The sequence below is a fragment of the Mirounga angustirostris genome, unplaced genomic scaffold (genome assembly GCF_029215605.1).
Source record: "Mirounga angustirostris isolate CCGP_5_RB_7025 unplaced genomic scaffold, mMirAng1.0.hap1 SCAF_2, whole genome shotgun sequence".
NCBI lineage: Eukaryota > Metazoa > Chordata > Mammalia > Carnivora > Phocidae > Mirounga > Mirounga angustirostris.
In genome coordinates, this window is record NW_026991710.1 from 37,101,263 (window position 1) to 37,125,545 (window position 24,283).

Below are 24,283 nucleotides of genomic sequence, written 5' to 3' on the forward strand. Positions count from 1 at the left end.
GCCGAGAAATGACATTTGTATGTTTACCATGTGCTAGATGCTATATACTGGTATTTTTATACATCAGCTCATGTAAACCTTGGGAAATTGGCATTATCTTTCCCATTTTGAGAATGGAAAAACTGGGTCAAAAAGATTAAGGAATTTGCCAAATATCATATGGTAATGAAGCCAGAGATTCAAGAGATTTTGTCTGGTTCCATGGCTCATGTAGTTTTCATTATGTAACGCACTAGCAACATGATGAAAGTAAAGCCAGCAAGGTCAGGTCTATTCTTTGAACTACAAGTAGTCTAATTTTCCTATCATGATTCAGAGTAAGAGAATCAGGGAATAAGTTTGGGAGGCAGGAAGCATGCAGGCCCTTACATGTGAAGCTTGTTAAGATCACATCAATAAGCACTGAAAAGATATTCTCCAGAAACTGTGCTTGGTGGAGGGATAATTACAATACAGCATGCTACATACAATTACATAAACATATGCTCAAACTTCAAAAGCAAGGAGGAGAGAGCGTGATTAACACTGTCAATGGTCAATGAAGGAGGAAAGTGGAAAATGTCAATGAAGGTTTTCCAAGATACGTCACTGGCAGGTGCATTATTAGCAGTTAAACTATCCTAAAGTAAGCAAAACTTGTAGATCTAAATACACAAAAGTATGTTTTAAGACTGCTTGCATTCATCACTTTGAAGACTTTCTGCCCCCAAGCTAAAATTACTGTTTATTTCTACATCATAATTAAGACAGAGTGATCAAAGCAGCTAGCCTGGTTGCAGCCTGGGTTTACAGTATGCAAACTGATACAGAGGCCATGTCCAACCATTGAGGCTCATGTATAAAAAATGTGGGTGTTGATGCTGCCAGTCTGGTGTGTACAGTTTTTAAGTCCCTCTTTACCATTCTCACCAAGATCTACTGCCCTGGACCAAAGACAAATAGCAAGATAACAAACAAACAACTTCATGAGCTAAACAATACCTTTCATGGAAATTACACAAGTGGAAAAAAGTATAATTGTAGCTTTTATGTAGTTAGCACATATGGGGGGGAGGAGCAGAAGGAAAAAAATACTGTTTAAATAAGACACACTTATGGGAACCTTAAATTTATACAGTATTTACAGTACGTAAGGGAGTGGCACAAACACTGCCTTATTTGAGCCTCAAACAGCATTATCGGCTATTATTATCCTTATCTTTCTTAAAGGAAAGGAAACCAAAGATTAGGGAGGTAGAATAAATGCCTTGCAGTCACCAAGAAAGTAAGTAGTAGCTCTGATTCCAGGTGCAATACTCTTTACTGTGGAAGTCAACAATATCAAATTAAGTGCCATGAAAAAAAAAAAAATTAAGTGCCATGAGATCAATGACACTACTTGGTTAATTTTTAAGAAAAACCTTAACAGGGAACTAAATACAACAAAACGTGCAATTCATACTTAGGTTTACTCTGTCATGAAGACATACCAGTCTTCAATTTTTCAGTCATAATACTTCTATAATAAAAAGAAAATAAACACAAATTATAAAAGGCTAATAAGATAATAAAAGTATATGAGGCGGGGGGAAGTAAAATGAAGAGACAAGAGTACATAGTTCAGATACCTCTTAACAATCATTAGAAAGGCTAATCTACTAATTAAGTATATGAATAGTGAAAGTAACATCCTTAAAAACAAACAAAAGATGACTAGATAAAGGTACAAAAATATTATGACCATCACTTAAGTTAGGATATTTCCTTTTGCATTTTGGAGTGGAAAGTGATGTATAATTTTAATACAAGAAATTTCCTTTTGCATTTTGGAGTGGTAAGTGATACATAATTTTAATACAAGAAAACAGTAATGAAACACAGATACCAGATAGTTATATACGCATTTCTGGCTCTATATACTAATATGTTCATTCAGTGATATGGCAAGAAATAAAGGGGAAACATATTTTACTAAAAGAAACCCTTCCATCCCATGATTTTATGTACCTAAAATGGGGGGGCGGGGGGGAAGGTGTATTACCTGTTGGTAAACCCAATGTAAAGTATCTGTCCTGTCCAGGTTTGAACTGAATGATGCGATTACAGATGTATTTGGCTGCCCACTCACTAGCCAAGTCATAGTTATCAAGAATTACAAGCCTCATTATGGTGATGCACAGCTTCCAGGACAAGAAGTTCAAACCTGAGAAAATTCCATTGTAGAGCATTTTAAGTAATTTACAGACACTCAAACATAAGTGTTTATGATGACTGATGACTTTAAAAAGGACATCACTTAAAAAAGACATACTTATATACAAATACAACCTGTACTTTTAAAATAGTAATAGCCTTTCTCTTTTGAACAGACCTTGGGTTCTGAGCAGTGGCCTACGTAATTTAGGTACATACACAATCTTCTGAATTAAATATAACACCCACTTTTAGATGAGGAGAAGAAGTCACATAATTTGACTGAGGTCACACAGTTACTAAATGACAAAGCCAGAATTCATATCAAGGCAAACTTAAAGTTTTTATAAGCCACGACACTACACTGTCTTGACAGGGATGTTATATAAAGCAACATAAAACAAACCTAAAGGCAAACAAAGCAGTACTCATTTCTTGAATGCAAGTTAAAGGGAGTAATGATACTTAGCAACCTCTGGGTTACTTACTAAAATCCAGAACTCTCCCTATAAATACTGTAATAACCAAACCTCCCTTTTGTTAAATGTTTTTGTAAAAATGATACCTGCACTTAAAAATTTTTCAATATAGAAAGGTGTAAGAGAAAAAAAAAATCAACTCAAATCCTACACTCATAAATAAAAACTATTAGGCATACAACATTCTAGATGTCTATCTAACGTGCACACATATAAATAGAATGTATAGAAATAATTCTCAACAATGAGATTCATACTAGACATGCTGTTTTTAATAAAAAGCATAATATTTAATTCTTCCTGAATTTAAAAAAAGAAAAAGTGAACTAAAACTGCTGATCTCTGAAAAAAAAAATTCTTCATAAAAAGCAATTTTAGTTCCTAAAAGAGTAATCTAAGGTTAAGACAAAATATTGAGATCAGAGTCATTTAAAAACTATGATTCCATTTTAGACAATGTGGATTGACCTACTACCATGACTCACAACCCTTGATTTCTGTAAAATGTATTATTTTTATATTGATAAGATTTGTAACATTTACACTGTATCCTAATTCCCAGATTTTAATTCTTAGTTTCATATTTAAATGGATCTGTCACCCACACCAATCCTTTTACAAATGGCTTCAGCAGTCCTGAGTTTCTATACACTTTACATACAAAAATAAGTCAAATTCTTGAAATTAATGGGAATAGGTCTTATTACAATGAATATATGAAACCTAAATGATATCCTTAAAAACATAAAGATTTAGAATTCTGGCATAACAAGAAATTATGATCACCGTGATTTAAAATTCTGGCACAGTAACGAGAGACAAATAGCATTTACAGACAATAATCTACATAGGAAGTCATAAATTCACTCCAACACAAATGGACTTGGCCTCTATTTAAATTCATTAATGATCTAATGCCAGAAACAATTTCAAAGTTACACTAAGAATCAGAAACATTTCCTGGCCATAAAGAGATATACTTAACTGCTAATAAGTATGGCCATCAAGAGATATACTTACTTCTAACAAGAATATTCAGCAAACTGATTATTGATAAAAAGAAAAAAGAATTGTAAGGTAAGGAGGAAGAGCATTAGAATTTCCAAGTATCTTCTGTGTTCTGGGCACGCTATCTCTTTTTCTCAATTCAACACACTTATGAGGGCCTATTAAATGCAAGCACTAAGTTGTGTAATCACAAAAATGATTTAAGATAGGGGCCCTACTATTAAGGGCTTAGAATCGCTGAATAGTCTCTGGGGTAAAAATTATCATCCTCATTTTTCAGATATAGAAAACTGTAACTCAGAAATTTATTGCTAAAGTTATAAAGCTATTAATGGGAGAGGGTCTATCTGACTGAAAGACCCATGCTCCAGATGTGCCTTAAAAGAAGCACTTAGGATGCCTGCTAAAAATATGGATTCCCAGGCCCCTCTCACCGGACATAAGTGTTTCAACAGATGTGAAATGGGATCCATGGAATCTGCACTTTTAGAAATATCATAGATGATTATTACAATCAGGTTAAATTTTGAAAAGAACACCACAGGAAGAGACTTCATTGCAAAGAAGTTCAAGTTAATCTCAGATCAGGTACAGGCAAGTTTTGTTTGTTTTAAATTCAGAGTACTCAGACTTCATTACACAAGTCTCAAATGAATCATTCCACGCAGAGGAAAGCAAAATGTTTTGGTCACATTTACTCAGATTAAAAAATGTGTTTTTGCCAATCCTCATAGATCCAAACTGGTGTGGCTCTGGGCAATTCTCTGGCATCACAACCACATAGCGCTCAAAAAATGACACAGCCCCCCCCCCCCCCCCCAATTCCCTCACCTTCCTCTGGTGCTGATTCATTCTGAATGTGCATTAACTTGGAGAATGCGCTGCTGAATACAAATCTCAGGACTCTGGAGCAGGATGAGAACTTGCACAAGACTTAGGTTGCACAGTCAGTCTAGGAGCTACACTAGCATCTGAACTTCAGAATTCCTGCTCTGAGCTTTTTTTCTACACCTGACCTGAAAATGTCTCTGAAGTGCAGGGCAGGGGAGCCCCATCCCTATGTGGGGCGAGAAGCAGCAGAGAAGGCTGTGGTCCCTACCTAGAAGGCAAACGCCAGGGCTGCAAACCCACCTTAGCTGCGTGGCTGCTGAGCCCAATCACTCCGCAAACTATAACGAATACAAATGAGGGTGACTGATACTGATTTTTAACAAGCGTCAGGAGAAAGCCGTCAAAAGAGAGGAAGGGATAGGAACCTGCTCCCGGAGGCCCAGTTTCGAAGGGCACCAGCAGCCACGCGTCATCCTTAGCCCCGCCTCGAAGCTCCTGGGACCCCAATCTGTCCTGGCCGCACGTCCCCGTTTCGGCACAAAGCCCACCCCAGGGGGCAATGACCAACCTGTTCTCCGCCTGACTCCCCTTCTTGGTCCCCAGCCCGGACTCACCTGCCGACCCACCCGCACTTCCGATGTTGGAACAGCGGAAACAACCAGCACCCAGCAACCCGGAGCCGGCGTGTGGAGCGCAAAGCCCAGAGACCCGGATGTAAACCCAAGGCGCAGAAGGGACCGCGGCGCAGCCCGCGGGTACTGCGCATGCGCATGCCTCTAGCTCTATAGGGATGAGCTGTGCGGAGGTTCTTAAGAATTCCGAGAGGCAGGAACCCTTTCCTGCACGGGAGTTTCCAGTTCCTGGGCCATCACCTTCCCGCCAGTCTTTTTATCAACTCTCAGAAGTTGAATTGAGGTAGATTCTTTGGGTTTATGAAATTTAGTATGTAGGACTGCTGTGCTCATACATAAGCATTACTTAAATTGTTGCTTATAATAGCAATATGAATTCATCTTTATCTCTAAGCTTTTGAATGTTTACTAAGTGCCTTTTATCAATAAGCTCATCAAAGTTAAGTTTGTTACATGCTGCAGAAAAGCAAAGTGTATACCCTGGGAAGCCTTGGAGGGGCTCCCTAGGAATAAACCTAGAAGGAATAAACACTAGGGCAGAATTCTTCCTCTACCCTTCACCGTCTTCCAGCTGGCCTAAGAATTCAATATTCATGACCTAGATTAACAGGAAGAAAAGACACAAAGTTTTATTATCCATGCATAGAGGACCAATAATATATTGAGACACAAAGAAATGACCAAATCAGGCAGCTTTTATACATTTTAGACAAACACAATAAATTTGTGAGGAATTTAACTGTAAGGAAAACAGGCATTTGGGAGCTTACCAAGGGGAATTTAGGCTGAGGTTGTAGATTAGTAAAAATGTAACAAGTTTTATTTCTACAGCTTTCTCAACTTTAAAGTCTCTATTTCTGGTGATAAGAGTGTCTTTTTTTTTTTTTCTTTTCTTTTTTTTTCTTGAAAGAGAGCTTGATCACCAGCAAGAGGGGGAGGGAGGGGCAGAGGGAGAGGGAGAGAATCCCAAGCTGATTGGTGCTGAGCTCAGAGCCCTTGGCAGGACTCCATCTCAGGACCTGGAGATCATGACCTGGAGGGAGATTAAGAGTAGGAGGCTTAACCCACTGAGCCACCCAAGCACCCCTGGAGTGTCTTTCCTTAGTGCAGGGAGGGTATTTTTTATGGAGGTTGGTTTCCTGCTTTTGGGGTGACAGGAGGGTCTCAGTATCCTTGCACAGGTTTTTCCTCAATTAGCTTCAATTCAAAATAATTAATATGCCATTATGATACATTTCGGGGCAGCTTGTCCTGGGCTCAGGATTTTAATAGGATATGGACTTGTGCTGAACGATTCTAAGAAGAGGTAGAGGAAGCAGAATTAGCTATGAACTGTATCACAGTTCTTTGTTCAGGATGGGGAAGGAAGGAAGCAGGGATAGGGAAGTTATTGTTAAAACAGCAGTCACTCAAAAGAAGGGTCGTGTGGTCTCACTAATGTTCCCATTAGAAACACTGTTTAGGGTTCTATTAGGAACAATACTGTCTGACTACCAGCATGAGGTGACAAGCGGACTCAAAGGAACTGTTTCATTGAACATGACAAGGTTAAGATAAATGAAAAATGCTATGTCCTTAAACTCTTTATCTGAAGTTCTGCACAGGGGTTGTAAATCCTTTCTCAGGGTCAAATTCTGAAATTCTTCAGGCAAGAGTGGGATGTTTCATTTTCAATGATAAGACTTCAAAGTTTCTCCTGAACTGATTAGAGGACAAGATTTCTTAGAACTATAGGCTTGAGTTCATTTTACAAAAGCAATTTTTAACACGTTCCCAGTATAACTTATCATCTAACAAAAATCTATTATACATCTGTGGTCAGAAAGACCAACTAATAAAAAAAAAGAGCTTTGCAGGGAATATTATTGGAGCATAGAAGGATATTTGTGTAATGTATTCTTTCCCAATGTTTTTACTTCTTTATGTGTTTCTGACACTAGAAATGTAAGTTCTGCCCCTACTGTAGGTACTTACTATGATTAATCTGCCTTGATTCCCCTATATCATATCTTGTCTTCCTTTTCTCTCAAGTTGATGTTTCTCACCTCTTGCAACCCATATGCCATTCTCTTTGTACCAAGATTAAAGTAAGGGGTTACTGCCATTAAAGAAAAATACCTGGGGTGCCTGGGTGGCTTAGTTGGCTAAGCGTCTGCCTTTGGCTCAGGTCATGATCCAGAGTCCTGGGATCGAGCCCGGAATCGGGCTCCCTGGTCAGCGGGGAGTCTGCTTTTCCCTCTCCCTCTCCTCCTGCTTGTGCTCTCTCTTTCTCTCTCTCAAATAAATAAAACCTTTAAAAATATAAAAATACCCAATACTAATCAGGAAAATTGTTTTTGACAAAGGCAGGGACATTTGAGTCATTCATTTGTCCATTCAAAAAATACTTGCCAAGATCATATTATGTGCCAGACAGGAGTAAAACAAATACATAGTCCTTGCTCCCAATAAAGTAAGTCTTGTGGGGATATAGAAATCACCCAGCAAATCCTAAAAAAGCCAAGTATTCTCAGTCATGAGACTCTAATTAAGGTTGTCCTTTATATTTGGAGATGGCTTGAGCAAGAAAGGACCTGTGTCTTGTTCTCCAAATGAAGCCCCAAGGAATGGCAGGATTAACAGGAGGGTCCCCTGAACCAAGGCTTTGGATGGAGAGTTTGGAAGAAAAGTTTTAAAAGGCTGTCACCCAAAGAAGATGACAGATTTACAGTGCCATAGGAGCACTATAGTAGAGGTGGCTATGTAGGTGACAGGAAGATATGGCTGATGACAGCCCTGGTCTACTACAGGGCACCGAGAGAAGCATCAGACAACAGTCATACCCTGTAATCCTGAGTAGCTGACATACAGCTGAATTTGGCTGACAGCATGAAGTAGTGTTTTAGTGAACATGGATCATGCAAATGGAGGCCAACAGGCAAAAAATGTTTCAGCAGATACCAACGGGGATATATGCCAAAGACTAAAAATACACAGGAAGAGATAACTATCATTTTAGTGGATGGCAGAGAAGAGAGAATGACAGCAGTAAATGCCTCCACTGATGTAAATAACAGTAGTCTTTCTACCTTAGATTCCATTCCGAGTCAAAGATAGGGAAGGGGGGTAGTCAGAAAGGACAGAATTTATGTATATACACACACACACATATGTTTTTTAAAGATTTTACTTATTTATTTGAGAGAGAGAGCGAGCGAGCATGAGCAGGCGGTAGGGGCAGAGGGAGAGGGAGAAGCGCTCCCTGCTAAGCAGGGAGCCTGTTGCAAGACTCCATCCCAGGACCCCAGGATCATGGCCTGAGCCTAACGCAGATGCTTAACTGACCGAACCACCCAGGCACCCAGGACAGAATTTATATTTGAGACGACTAAGAAAACACTAAAACGATTTGATGAACCTGAAAATAATTGACTTAGGTTTCCTACTCCCATGAGAAGGGGGCTTGAAGGAAAGATTTAAGTAAAAGCTATATTAAAGATGTAGATTATATAGAGCTATTAAAGAAAAGTAAGAATAGCATATTGGAATGTATGGCCTATGAGATTTCTGTATGCTCCAAAATATTTTAGTAGGATAAACCATGATCCAATTGGTATGTAAGGGAAAAAAAGAAAGAACAGATTGAAGTTGGGTCAGGAGTAGATCAGCGTAAGCTGGATTTTTTTCAGAAATAATACAGAGAAGGACCCTCTAAGCCCAGGAAATAGCTTGCACAAAATATGCAGCCAGGAAAGGAAAAAACATACATATGGAATTCTGAACGACTCCCATGTAGCTAAGAGTAGAATATGTTTCAAAAAACTAGCAGAAATTGAATCTGGAAAGAGAGAGAGGTGAAATGAAGTACCTTGTAGACTATGCATTGATTTTAAACTTTTATTGTAAGCAATGGGGAGCCCCTTAAACTTCATGAATGTGTAAGAGGCTAGCAGATTGTGTTTTAGGAAAGAGGTAGAATGGGTGAGGATTGTATTATAGAAGCAAAGATCCAGATGCAGAAAGACTCTAGGCTCATTTTTTTTCCCCTGCCCCAGCCCTAGTATCAGACATTTCATTAATGGCTGATAGTTTTTATTATTTTTTTAATAAAGAATGGACATTAGGTTTTATCAGATACTCCCTGCATCTTTTATAGTATGGTTTTCCATTTTAGTCTGTTGGCGAATCACAGTGATTGATTTTTGAATGTTAAATATACCTTGCATTGCTGAGACAAACCTGACTTGGGCACAGTTTTTCTTGGTGATGGTCTTTCAACCAGAAGCACCTGAACACTTGACTGTGAAGTATTTGACAAATGCTCCTTCCCCCGGGACTGGCTGTAGCATTAGATGAAAGTTCTGAGTTTGATAAAATAAAAGACAAGTCTTTTGGTGGCTTCTTTCAAGGCATGTCCAGTATTTTCACGGTAAGCATCTTTTCCACAGAGCTGCCACAAGCATTTCCACTGAATATTTAATTGGCCATAAGGCAATTTTTCCATAAAAAATAACGACAACAACAACAACAAAAACTGGTTGAAGTTTGGTTTCATTTCTCTATTAGCACAGTACTCCCATTTTTATATTACAGAAATCTTAGCCCTCATAATGGTTTGTATAGTGGCAAAGAGTGTTGAACTCACATTTTCCATAGACCTTTGGAACATTCATCAATGGACATGTGACAATATGCCAAAACCAAACAACGGCACTGAAGGCTTTCACAGTGCAATACAAAATTCAGTTCCATAATTGCAACTTAGCATTTGGAAACTGATACCTCTCTTTAAGAAGGAAGAAATTTGAGCAAAAAAAGTGTGATGCTGAATGAGGAGATAAATTAGCAAGCAAAAAAAATGTGTAATACTATGAGTGAAAGACTTTGAAGACAAGTGCTTAGTTACAATCCACACACACAAAAAAATCGGTTATTTGCATAGCATTGACATGAATCCACACACATTTTAAGTATATTCAAATAGTTCATATTTCACAAGAGTCTTCTTAATTTTGTTATTCCTTTTTTGTGTTTCATTATGTCTTTTTTAGTGAATGCCTTTTTATTTTTGATGATTTTATCTTTTATAGCAAAATTGCCTTGTGGCCAATTAGTTATGTGGTGAAAATGCTTACAAGCAGAACTACCTAGAATGTGTGAGTTGACCACTTTATCATTATGAAAAGATCTTCTTTATCCATGGTAATATTCTTTGTTCTGATATCGCTTTGATATTATTATCACCATTCTAACTTTCTTTTGATTAGTGGTCAAATGGTATGTATTTTCTACTTTTTACTTTTAACCTATCCAAGTCTTTGTTTTAAGTTTATTTCTTTAAAAAAAAAACAAAACAGATTGGGGCACCTGGGTGGCTCAGTCATTAAGTGTCTGCCTTCGGCTCAGTTCATGATCTCAGGGTCCTGGGATCGAGCCCCGCATCGGGCTCCCTGCTCAGCGGGAAGCCTCCTTCTCCCTTTCCCACTCCCCCTGCTTGTGTTCCCTCTCTCGTTATGTCTCTCTCTGACAAATAAATAAATAAAATCTTAAAAAAAAAAAAGATTGAGGTATGACTGATATAGAAAAACTGCACATATTTAATGTATACAGTTTGATTAAGTTTGGGCCTATGCATACACCCATGAAACCATCATCACAATCAAGGAAATAAACATTACCATCACCTCCAAAGTTTCTTCCCTGTCCCCTACTTTTTTGTGTGGTTAGAACAGTTAACATGAGATCTACCCTCTTAACAAATTTTTTAAGTGTATAGTACAGTTTGTTAACATAATAGACTGTATGTTATCCAGTAAATCTCTAGAACCTATTTATCTTGCATTACTGAAACCTTATATACATTAAACAACAAATTGCCATCTTCTCCTATCCCCAGCCTTTGGCATGCAACAAAGTATTGTCTGCTACTCTTAGTTTGACTATTTTTAGATAACCCATATAAAGTAGAATCATGCAACATTTGCCTTTTATGACTGGCTTATCTTTTTTAGCATCATGTGCCCCAGGTTTGTCCATGTCATTGCATAGGCAGAAGGCTCAATGCTATTCAATCATATGTATATATCACATTTTTAATCCATTCAACTGTTGATGGATATTTAAGTTGTTTCCATATTTTGGAGTATTATAAATGGTGCTGCAATGAACATGGGACTCCAGATATCTCTTTGAGATTTTGATTTACATTCTTTTGGATATATATCCAGAAGTGAGCTTGCTGGATCATATGGTAGTTTTATATTTTAATTTTTTGAAGAATTGCCATACTGTTTTCCATAGTGGCTGCATTTTTTTTATATTCACGCCAACTGTGTCCAAAAGTTCCAATTTCTTCACATCCTCGCTAACATTTGTTATGTTTTTTTGTGGATAATAGCCATCCTAACTGGTGTAACATGATGTCTCATTGTGGTTTTGATATGTATTTTCCTCATGATTAGTGATATTGAGCATACTTTCATGTTGGCCATTTCTGTGTCTTCTTTAGAGAAATGTCTATTCAAATCCATTGCCCATTATTTAATTGAGTTGTTATTTTATTATTGAGTTGTAGGCATTCTTGATATAGTTTGGGTATTAGCCTCTTACCAGCCATATGGTTTGCAAATATTTCCCCCGTTCTGTAGGTTGCCTTTTCATTCTGTTGATTATTTCATTTGCTATGTAAAAGTTTTGGGTTTGATGTAGTCCTGCTTGTTTATTTTCTGTTACTGCATATGCTCCAAGAAATCATCACCAAACCAATGTCAAGACACTTTTCCCATATGTTTTCTTCTAGGAGTTTTACAATTTCCAGTTTCACATTTATGTCTTTAATCTCTTTGGAGTTGAGTTTTGTGTCCAATTTCATTGCTTTGCATATGGATATCCAGCTTTCCCGGCATCATTTATTGAAGAGACTATCCTTTCCCCATTGTGTATTCTTGGTTCCCTTGTCAAAGATCAGTTGGCTGTGTGATGTATGCATGGGTTTTTTTTGTTTTGTTTTGTTTTTTAGGCTCTTTATTCTGTTCTCTTTGTCTACATATCTGTCTTTATGCCAGTTCTATACTGTTTTAATTACCATAGTTTTGTATTATATTTTGAAATTGGGAGGTGTGATGCCTCCAGGTTTGTTCTTTCTCTGATTGCTCTGGCTATTTGGAATCTTTGTAGTTTAATATGAATTTCAGAATTGTTTTTTTTCTGTTTCTGTAAAAAATGCCCTTGTGATTTTGATGGGGATAGCATTGAATCTGTAAATTGCTTTGGGTTGTGTGGACATTTTAACAATATTAAGTCTTCCAATTCATTAACATGAGATGGCTTCCCATTTATTTTTGTCTTCTTTAATTTCTTTCATCAGTGTTTTATAGTTTAAAATGTATGTCTTTTACATGCTTGGTTAAGTTTATTTTAAGTATTTTATTCTTTTTTATAATATTATGAATGGGATTGTTTTCTTAATTTCCCTTTTTGGATAGTTCTTTGTTAATGTAAAGAAATGCAACTAATTTTTATATTTTAATATTATATCCTGCAACTTTACTGAATTCATTTATTAGTTCTAATAGTTTGTGGAGTCTTTAGGGTTTTCTGCATATGAAATGTGGCCATCTGCAAACAGATAATTTCCTTTTTACTTTAAAATTTGAATGCCTTTTATTTCTTTTTCTTGCCTAGTTGCTTTTGCTAGGACTTCCAGTATTGTGTTTAGAAGTGGTGAGAGTAGGCATCTTTGTCTTGTTTCTGATCTTAGAAAAAAACCTTTCAGTTTTCACCACTGATTATGATGTTAGCTTTGGGCTTATCATATATGGCCTTTATTATGTTCAGGTAAATTCTTTCTTTTTTTTTTAAGATTTTATTTCTTTATTTGACAGAGAGACACAGCAAGAGAGGCAACACAAGCAAGGGGAGTGCGAGAGGGAGAAGCAGGCTTCCCGCTGAGCAGGGAGCCCGATGCTGGGCTCGATCCCAGGATCCCGGGATCACGACCTGAGCTGAAGGCAGATGCCCAACGACTGAACCACCCAGGTGCCCCCAGGTAAATTCTTTCTATACCTAGTTTGTTGAGAGTTTTTATTATGAAAGGGTGTAGAATTTTGTCAAATGCTTTTTCCTGTATCTATTGAGATGATCACAATTTTCACCCTCTATTTTGCTATTGTCTGTTTTGATTATTTCTTCTCTAATCTTTATTATTTCCTTCCATCTGCTAACTTTATGCTTGATTTATTCTTCTTTTTCTAGTTCTTTGAGGTGTAAAGTTAGGTTGTTTATTTGAGACCTTTCTTCTTTTCTAATGTAGGCATTCATGGCTATAAACTTCCTTCTTAGAACTGTTTTTGTTGCATCCCGTTTAGGTTGGTATGTTGTTTTCATTTTCATTTGTCTCAAGATATTTTCTGATTTCTCTTTCTATTTCTTCTGTGACCTCTTTGTTATTCAGGAGGGTGTTGCTTAATGCCCACATGTTTGTATATGTTCCTTCTGTTATTATTTCTAGTTCTAATCCATTATGGTTAGAAAAGATACTTGATATGTTTTCAACCTTCTGAAATCTGTTAAGATATGTATTGTCACCTAACAAAATACAGGGTATTTTCCATTTTGGACATTGTAGTTTTCATCCCTAAACAATTGGTTTGAGGGTTTTTTTTTTTTTTTTTTTTTATTGTCCATGTTTCTACTTAACATCTTTAATCTTTCCTTTAGCTTCTTGAACATATGGAATATAAGTATAATAACTGCTTAAATTTCCTTGTCTAAGTTTATCACTCATGTTAGATCTGGTTCTCTTTCAGTTGATTGATTTTTCTCCTTATTATGGTTCATATTTTCCTGCTTATTTGTATTCCTGATAATATTTATTTGACTTTAACATCATAAATTTTACCATCTTGTGTGCTGGATATTGCTATTTTCTAAAAATGTCCTTGAGAATTGTTCTGGGACATGGCTAAGCTACTTAGAAATAGTTTGCTCCCTTTGGGTCCTGCTCTCAAGCTTTCTAAGGTGGGACTAGAGCAGGGATTTTTCTAGAGTTAATTTCTCCTACTTGCAAAGCAAGAACCTTATTGTTAGTATTATAACCTTATCTCATGAATTATGATTTTTCTATCCTAGTTTTGGGAACAGGAACTATGTCTGTCCCTATGTGTGCCTCAGAGACCATTCCCTCTGATCCTTTCAGGGGGTTCTCAGTCTCAGGTAGTTTCCTTACATGTTTGTGCTGATCGATACTTAGCTGAATACTAAGGGGAACACTCTTCAGATCTTTTAAGTTCTCTATCTGTGATCTTGCAGGTCTGTGGAACCATGGCTTCCTTGGACTCCCAAATGTCTCTCCTCAACACAGAGAGACCATGGGTCTCTGCCTGAGTTCTTTTCCTTGTACTACATTGTAAGAACTTTCTCTAGGCATTAAGCTGGGATAATCATAGGGCTTGCTTTTCATTTCCCATTACTCAGAGATCACTGCCTTTTGTTGCCTAATGTACAGTGTCTTAAGAGTTATTGTTTCATATATTTTGTCCAGTTTTTTATTTGTTTAAGCCAGAAAGGTGAATCAGATCTCTCTGACTCCATCTCAGCTAGATTTAAAGAATGGTTGGATCCTCAAAATACCACTTAATGAAATTTTACTACCCCAATTCTGTCTAATGCTGAGAAGTGAGTTGCTGTGGTTAGTGGAAAAGTAATACATTTTCTTCTGTCAGTGTTACAACCTATTTGTTTCCTACAAAAGCAGCTATTGAATTTTCAGAGGCTTCTTCATTAAAAAGTCATTATCAGGGATTACTTATAGCCATGTCAAGCATAAAACTTAATAGAAAAACATGTTATGTTCATGGAATCAAGTTCAAATTCCTCAGCCAATAAAAATAAAAAGATTTTATTTGGAAGTTTTATACAAATTAAAACTTAATATCTTTCTTAATGCTTTATCTGTCATTCCTCTTTTCTGAACTATGCAATAGGAAGAAGTTAATGCAACTTTCTACTAGCCTGATATAGATGCCCTCAAAACTCCACTAGTTTACTTCAGTATGCTGTATGTATATGTTCTTTTTTTTACGTGTCATGTCAATTACATGAAAATATTTGTAAGCCCTTACATGAAAAGTGAGTCTAAATCTTGAATAACCTTTTGCTGTAAGTAGCAACTGTAGAGATAGGGATTAACATGACTGAGCTCATGAGTGTTGGGGGGGCACCCAGAAAGTTTGTGTGTGCATGCATGTGTGTTTTAATTTTAGAGTTTATAATAAAAGCAAAAGTAAGGTCTGATTTGATTCACAAAGGAGATAATTTTATGGTCATTATTACTGGATACCTTGTGGCATACTGATTGCAGAAATGGCTTCAATTTTCTATCTTTCCTTATATCTACACCCTTTCTAATATGATTGGGCTTGGTAGTGGTTTATTTCACATTATTATTATAGCAATTGCTAACTGATGCACATCTGTTGTAATGCATTAGAGAAAGAATGTGATCATGTATGGATCCCTCCACACTCAAATATGAGCTAATACAGATGTTGGAAATATCTGCTGAGGTGGGTTTCATGACTCCTAAGCAAAGATGTTGCCTTACCTTTTGCATCAGGCAGGAGTAAATGTTGGTCAGATTAGGTTATTAGTTCATGACTTAGGTCTCCATAGACAAGGTAGGCATTGCAGGAGCATTACAATTTGACAAGCTTTCATTCATAATTTTAGCCAGATATTTAAATATATACAATAAGATGGGCAAAAGCATTCCTAGGGGAAAGTAGAAGACGATTATATTATTTGTTTCTTAAAGAAAATGTACAGTCTGCAAGGGCAATGAGGGCATTTAGATTTTTAATGTAAGCGGGCTTTTGAATCAGTCATTTAGTTGTAATGAGAGACTGGAGAACTTGATTTGAAGCTACATTTCCATAGCAGGCTTGGTGTTTTAAATTAGAATTTAGGTTTATTTGGGGTCATTTGGGGTTTGATATACTTAGAGGAGGAGTTAAAGTCACCACTCATACAGCTAACCTTAACTAGATAGTCCCTACAAACACTGAAGTAGAATAAGAGAGCACTCCTACAGGGAGAATAAGAGGGATTGGGCAATTGATTAAATGGGAAATGCCCAGTGGGTCTTCACACTTTTGGAATGACCGCACAATCTCCTGATACAGAGATATGATGATCTGTTAAGGGTGAGAATGGATGAGTATTGATTTAAATATTTCTTTAAAGTCAAATTCTCCCAAATCTGCCTACCGTGGTTTATATCATATATTTGTATTCATTATAGGAAGGTTCATTCTGGGCTACATAATATGCCATCAATATTGGCCAACACAATTAATTTGCCATTCCTTTAAATTGAAACAAAGACTTTGTTTTTGAAAGCCACAAAAACCAGGTAATAAAATTTGAGGAATTTATATCAGCACTGAGATTTTTCAGAAGATTTTTTAGATAAGCATCATAAAAATGCAGATGTAAGAACATATAATGAGATTTAGGGGATTTCAATTTTAATAGCAGAAACTAAAGCATTGTCTCTTGTTGGTAATTTAATAAAGAAAGTTTTCCTGGGATCATAAACTATGAAATTATAGCTTTGGAGGCTTCTCAGTGACAACTAACACTGAGATTAAATAAGAGCTTTAGAATTAAACATAACGATATACTTTATTGAAGGTTATCTTTGCAAATAATAGCTATAATACTAAATCAGTGTATTATGAAATTTTTACCACTAGAAGTTAAGAAGAAAAGTTTAGGGGCAAACCGAATTGATAATTGAAGATTATAGACTAAAGAAATTATTGATAATATTTTTTTTTTTTAAAGATTTTATTTATTTATTTGAGAGAGAGAGCTTGAGATGGGGGAGGGTCAGAGGGAGAAGCAGACTCCCCGCTGAGCAGGGAGCCCGATGCGGGACTCGATCCCGGGACTCCAGGATCATGACCTGAGCCGAAGGCAGTCGCTTAACCAACTGAGCCACCCAGGCGCCCCGATAATATTTTTGTAACTGATAAAAATATTTGTACCATATAATGACACATTTACTCTTCATACACAGATTTTAAAATAGAATTTAAACTTATGTGATAATTAAAGTAAGTCCTAAATAATTTCTATGAAGATAGGGACCTTGTAGGTCTTATCCACAGGTGTATCCTCAGTGCCCAGCATAGAACCTGGAACATAGAACCTGAAAACAGTTTTCATTGTATTTCAATTTAAAATGGAAGCTGCTATGCTGCAGTTATACACAAGAGGGCATGACTGAACCTGATATAGAACAGGCTGCGCTGATAGGACAGCATTTTCTTAAGAACTGTAGGTTTTGTTTTTTCCAATTGTTCTTTATAGATAGTGGTTCATTCTGGCTGACCCCCTATAGCATAGCCATAACAGACAATAGAGACTATTTTTAAAAAATCCATTAAACTGAAATTTACTGTAATATACAACTTAGTATCTACTTTCATTTATAATATTTAAAAGTTTTACCAGAGAACAGGAAAAGAAAAACATAAAATAGTGATGTAAAATGTTAGGATCTTTTTTTGCCAATAACAACTCATCCAGGGACACCTAGGTGGCTCAGTGGGTTAAGCGTCTGCCTTCGGCTCAGGTCATGATCCCAGGGTGCTGGGATCGAATCTGGAATCGGGCTCCCTGCTCAGGGGGGAGCCTGCTTCTCCCTCTGCCTCTACCTCTCTCTCTCTCTCTGTCTCTTATGAATAAATAAATAAAATCTTAAAAAAAAAAAAAAAACTCTTCCACATGAACTGGGACTCTGTCTCAGATCACTGCCACAGGAATTGTGCTTTTATTTGGTTAGCATATTCCTTAAATTTAATTTTTCTCCCTATTTGTGAGTAGTGAACTGAAGCAAATTAGTGAAGAAAATTAACTTTTATAAAGAAAATTTATTCTTCAGAATATAAAATAGCAATAAGAAGCAAAGGGCAGAAATGAGAAGTGGCTCCTGATATTTTATATGTGCTGCCGAAGCAAGCACAGTGGCTCCCGATATTTTATATGTGAGGAGAAAGAGGGAGCTCTACAGACCATCCTAGATTCTTGGTAGATGACTGTGCTGTTTCTACAGTGATCCAAGGGATGCAGGGATACTTCCTGGCAGTTGTTATGTTACAATTGTATCACCATTAGAGATCATTCTTATTCCCCTATCTCTCAGCTCTTTCCCTATGGGCTCCCATTGCCCTCATAAAAAAATAAACAGCATAATAAATAGTTAAAAAAAATATTTCTCAGGGCACCTGGGTGGCTCAGTCAGTTAAGCATCTGCCTTCAGCTCAGGTCATGATCCCGGAGTCCTGGGATCGAGTCCCACATCAGGCTCCCTGCTCCGCGGGGAGCCTGCTTCTCCCTCTGACCCTCTCCCCTCTCATGCTGTTTCTCTCTTTCTAGCTCTCTAATAAATAAATAAATAAAATCTTTAAAAAAAAATATTTCTCTCTAACTACCTCCCATGTGTTTTTCTTGGCAATAGTTTCTGTGACATATTTGCTGCCAAAATTGATAGGCGTTCTTCATCTTATTTGATTTCTGGGAAGCATTTATTACCATTGATCTCTCATCCATCTTAAAATATTGCCCTCTCCTGCTTTTTTTTTTTTTTTAGAGAGAGAGGGAGGGAGGTGGGTAGGGGCAGAGGAAGTGAGAGAGAAAAAAAGAATCTCAAGCAGGCTCCATCTCACAACCTTGAGATCATAACCTGAGCCCAAATCAAGAGCTGGACTCTTAACTGACTGAGCCACCTAGTAGCCCCTCTCCTGCTTTCTTTATTACTTTCATGGACTTTCCTTTTCAATCTCTCAAATGGGCTTCTCTTTCCAAGATTCCCTCTTTGGCTCTCTTCCCCTCTCGCATTGCTTACCTCCGTGAATGGTGATACCATCTGCACATCAGTCCAAGTCAGTTGTCTAAGCAATTATTTTGACTTCTTTCTTAGCCTCCAGAGCTACCCTGGGAAACACTATTGGTTATATCTCCAACAGCCAATCCCAACCTTCTTTTCACTGCTTTTAGAACCTCCCTACCATGATAGAGGCCAAAAGGGCCAGATCTCATTTCCCAACTTTACTCGCATTTAGGCATGGGCATTCAGCCCAATCTGTTTAATGCAACCTGAGGGGAACCCTGCATAAAGGCTTCTGGGAAAGACCTTTCTCTGCTTCCTCTTATGGACATTGCTGTTTGAGGATATGATGCTCCAGGCTGTTGCTTGAGAACAATGCACAGAGTTCTGACAGGATGTGGCAACTATGCCTACCTCCATTCTTCTCATATAAGAAAGTGACCGTAATTATTCTCTTACTTAAAGTTAAAGTTATTCTAACCTGAAGTTGTAAAGACACAACTTGAAAGCCAATTGATTTTAGTTCTAAAATATTTCTTAAATCTGTCTCTTTCTTTCAGTTGCCTTTATTAATACCTTTGTTCTGGCCTCTATCGTTTCTTGTGTGGATTACTGCGATAGCAGTCTGACTGGTTTATCTTCTTCCACTCTTGTTTCTTCTTTTCCAGTCCAACTCTCCCTTTGGTATCAGAGGGATTTTAATTTCAAACTCGAAGTCAGATCATGCTTTTGCTCTTGTTATAAAATTTTCAGTGTTTTTTCTTACATAGTAGTTCTGGTTAAGTGGTCAAACAGTCCCTAAGCAGCAGCTACTGCTTCAGCTGCTAGACGAACCTATTTCCCACATTTCCGTAAATTTTGTTGGTAAGGAAACAATGAGCTTAAGTGGATCTAAACAGCTTATTACTCATGGGACATCAGGCAACATGAGCTTCATGATTGCACTGGTCCCTCTGGATCCCCCTTCATCATCTGTGGGTGATGAAGACTGGGTCCTAGTAGACATTGCACACACCATGGATTTGTGTCATAGCTGAGGAACACTGAGTTTAGGAAACCAGTCTCATAAGGGGGTTGCAAGCTGCAAGCCAGTCTGTTCAATCTTTGCTTCCAAGGGAGACATTACCTTAATTATCTTGATCAGGAAGCAAATCAGCCTTTCAACCTGAAGGAAGAGAGATACTCTCTCCAGTTTCTAAGGATGTTTGGGGTGTAAACGTCCTTAAAAAGGTAATCTGAGACATGTAGAAATGCACTGGAGAATTGTTCTCAACAGTTAGGAGCTGGGTCTGGGAATCAGACAGATCTGGAATAACATTTAAATGTCAATGGCTTCTAAATCTCTTTGTCCAGCCCAGAGTCTTTCCACTAAACTCCAATCTGATATATGTAGCTTCCTATTTGACAAGTACACATGAGTGTCTAATAGGAATATCAAACTTACCATATCCAAATCAAAGCCCCTGGTATTTCCCAACAAACCTCTTCCTCCCAAAGATTAATGGCAGTTTATCCTTCTGGCTGCTCAAGCTTCAAATCTTGCTGCCATTTTTGATTCTTCTCTTTTTCTTATACCCCATACTCAGTCTATCTGCAAATCCTGTTGGCTCTACTTTCAAATATATTGAGATAACTTGCCACTCCTCTGTTGTTAACATGTTAACACAAGGCCCTACATTCTGATGTCTAGACTATCTAGACTATTGAAGACATGTTCTTTTTTTTTTCAACTTGCAACTAGCATCTTGTTTAATGAAGATATAAGTGTTTTGAAATGTGTGTGTCTAAGCATAAGGAAAGGCCCACTACATAAGTCTAAGAAATAACATCATAGAGAAACGATCTTTCAATGAACATCTTCGTTCCTAGATGACAGAATGGCAAAAATTAACAAAACAGGAAACAACAAATGTTGGCGAGGATGCGGAGAAAATGGAACCCTCTTACACTGTTGGTGGGAATGCAAGGTGGTGCAGCCACTCTGGAAAACAGTATGGAGGTTCCTCAAGAAGTTAAAAATAGAGCTACCCTCCGACCCAGCAATTGTACTAGTAGGTATTTACCCCAAAGATACAGATGTAGTGAAAGAAGGGGTACATGCATCCCAATGTTCATAGCAGCAATGTCTGCAATAGCCAAACTGTGGAAAGAGCCGAGATGCCCTTCAACAGATGAATGGGTAAAGAAGATGTGGTTCATATATACAGTGGAATATTACTCAGCCATCTGAAGACACGTTCTAACCTGCCTCCCTGCTTCCTCTCTTCAGATTATTTTTGGCATAGGAGCCAAAGTGATCCTGTTAAAACACATCCTCCTAGAATAAAAACCCAGGGTTTTGGTTGTTTGTTTTTTGTTTTTGTTTCTCTTATTGTTTTAATCAGGAGGAAATGCCAAAGACCTGACTATGAAGTACAAGAGCTGCCCCCCTCCACCATTACCATCCAGATTTCATCTTCTGCTGTTCTTCCCTTCTCTCACTTGGCTTTAGCCACACCAACCTCTCATCTCAGGACCTTTCTGACTGCTGTTTATTCTTCCTCAAATACTTTTTCCTTCGATGTCTGCACGTCTAACTCCCTCACTACCTTTAAGCAATTACTCAAATGTCACCTTCTCTCGTATATTCACTGCCTACTCAACAAATACATTTGGATGCCTAACAAGTATGTCAAATTTAACATGTTCAACATGAGGAGTTTGCTGACCATCTTAATTAAAAGTTCAATCTCACTCCCCTTCTATATTACTTCCATGTTTCATTTGTTTTAGTGGGTATTTATCGTGATCTACTATTATATATTTTTTAAAATTTTTATTTTGTGTATTTTCCTTTCTAGAATATAAGTTTCTCAAAGGTAGGTATTTTTATCTGTTGTCTTCACTACTGTAACCTCAGGATCTGGAACATGCCTCACACATAGTAGGTGCTCAATAATAAATCCGTGAAAAAAATGAATGAGTTTTGGCTTTATTCCTTATTTTTCTTAGGCCTTGGAAAAATTAGTTAGCCTATCTTTACATAAGCCTGATCTTTCTCATCAGTTACAAGAGAAAATAGCACTATCTAATCGGTTTACTATGAGGGTGAAATGATATAACAAACACTTAGTATGCATAGTGCCTTGCACATAGTAGGCACTCTCATTTCCTAGGAATGGAAATATTTCACAGTTCCCCTCTCAACTTGTGTTAGCCATGGATCCTCATAGCATTCTGTGTCTTATATTGTACATTAATTGTTCAGTTATTGTTTAATTCTTGTGTGCCTATCTTTGTGTTTGACCTATAGTAGAAACTGAGGGGGGAAAAGTAATTTGGCAGGTTACAAGTTGCTTTAAATACATCATCTCATTTGATCCTCAGAACTAACCCATATGGGGTAGTCTAGTAAAATCATATAAAAAAGAAAAACTGAGGTTTACAGGGATTCATAATACATTGCCAAATCTTACCTGGTGATGACTTCATTATTTAGATAACAAGAGTCTCATACCTTTCTAAAAGATACTGAAATGAAAACATTTTTGAAACAGAAGCAATCTGTATGCCCATGAATATTAATTTGAGTTCTGCAATTCCCAGTTGTGTTTGACTTTCATAGGCATCTAAACACATTTTTACTATCTTGGTGAAATTGCATTAGAAGTGAGATAACACCTTTATTCTCCTCCTTCTCTTATGTTTCGCTTATGTGCCTATTACTGGAAGATCAAACACACAATGACTAATTTTCTTAAATAGTCTGTTTTTAAGAAGAGATCAACTCAACACAAACAGCAGGTTTGTCTTCTCAAAAATAAAATATCTCATAAAAATTGTTGAGTGCTATTTGAGGATTTAAAAATATATTTTTCTCTAAATTGGTATCTGAATGACATTAATTAAAATAGCTGTATAATTATAACTTAAATATTCATTAAGTCTTCAGTAATATCTTTCCTAGTAATTGTTTTGACAAAGCAATTTATAGAAAACATCACTATCTTATAAGATTATATTTATCATACAAATAAAGATAGTTTGGGAGTACTGACAGTTGATTGAAATAGGACAGGATACTTGGTAAGGGAGCAGTTTCTGGACATTTGGGGAAGGTTGGAATAATTTTTGCACATACATTAGTTTCCTATTGCTGCTGCTAAAAACTACCACAAACTTAATAGCTTAAAAAAAAAACACAGACTTATTATCTTACAGGTCTGGGAATCCAGACTCTGAAGTGGGTCTCATTGGGTTAGAATTAAGGTATTGTCAGGGCTGCATTTCTTCTTCTTAGAGGTTCCAAAGGAAAATCCATTTTCTTGTCTTTCCCAGCTTCTAGAGGTTTCCTGGGTTTCTTGGCTCTTGGCCCCCTTCAGTCTTCAAAGCCAGCCAGGTCTCTCTCATGATGCCATCTCTTTGGTTCTGACTCCACTGCTTCCCTCTTCCCCATTTGAGGGACCCTTATGATTACATTGACCCACCTGGATAATCCAGGATAATTTCCTTATTCTAATTTTGGCTGATTAGCAATCTTAAATCCACCTGCTATTGTATCTTCCCCTTGCCATATAATGTAACACATTCACAGGCCCTAAGCATTAGGATATGGACATCTTTGGGGGCACATTATTTTGCCTACCATAGAGGGTAAAGCAAAGATAGAGGACTAAAATGGTATGATTATAGCATATAGTTATGGTTGTTTGTTTAGGTAAGGAGTTCAAACATGAATATGCACTACAATTTAATATTTGCCCACATATCAGGTTAATACTTATTTTAAGAAGTTCTGATCATTTTTGGAAGTTCTGATCATGTTTTTCTATGACTGTTTGATCCAAATTGAACTCATCACTAGCAATTACCTTAAGTACTTGCTTTTTTGTTGGCTTGCCACTTCTATTTTTTTAGCAAATGATTTTTGCAATCAATAACATATGCCAGTTGATTTGATATGAGCTTTCTCATACTTGATATCCCTTTATTGTTACCTGCTGGTAGGTAGAGGACAATTTTAATCATCTTACTAATTTTAGCTCATATACATTGCTACCCACCACCCAAGGGAAAGAAATAATGTTTGGAATGGGGCGGATGCCAAAATAAATACAATTTTTGAACATTAATTTTTTTTTTTTTTTTAGAGCGAGCAAGTGGGAGGGGTAGGGGTAGAGAGAGACAGATAGAGATAGAGAATCCCAAGCAGGCCCCATGCCCAGCTGGAGCCCGACACAGGGCTCAATCTCACAATCCCAAGATCATGACCTGAGGGGAAATCAAGAGTCAGACACTCAACCGACTGAGCC

General features: G+C 37.2%; 1 protein-coding gene and 1 long non-coding RNA gene across 8 annotated transcripts in view; one reads left to right on the forward strand and one right to left on the reverse strand.

Annotated features, from left to right (window-relative positions):
* Positions 1 to 5,227, reverse strand: part of GNPDA2 (glucosamine-6-phosphate deaminase 2) — a 30,391-nt gene extending 25,164 nt beyond the window's left edge. Inside the window, exons 1-3 of one of the 7 annotated variants that reach the window (XM_064584435.1) lie at positions 5,105 to 5,121; positions 4,491 to 4,564; positions 2,021 to 2,182 (exon numbers count right to left, since the gene is read on the reverse strand). In XM_064584435.1, the coding sequence (XP_064440505.1) occupies positions 2,021 to 2,182; positions 4,491 to 4,524 (196 nt within the window). In that variant the 5' untranslated portion in view covers positions 4,525 to 4,564; positions 5,105 to 5,121. The other 6 variants (XM_064584436.1, XM_045881206.2, XM_054508939.2 and 3 more) reach the window with 6 other exon arrangements.
* A 37-nt stretch (positions 5,228 to 5,264) lies between these two features.
* The window catches only part of LOC129045995 (uncharacterized), a 345,862-nt gene continuing 326,843 nt past the window's right edge, over positions 5,265 to 24,283 (forward strand). Inside the window, exons 1-2 of the long non-coding RNA XR_010409386.1 lie at positions 5,265 to 5,405; positions 12,985 to 13,148. This is a non-coding gene — a long non-coding RNA (uncharacterized LOC129045995). The remainder of the gene's footprint in view (positions 5,406 to 12,984; positions 13,149 to 24,283) is intronic.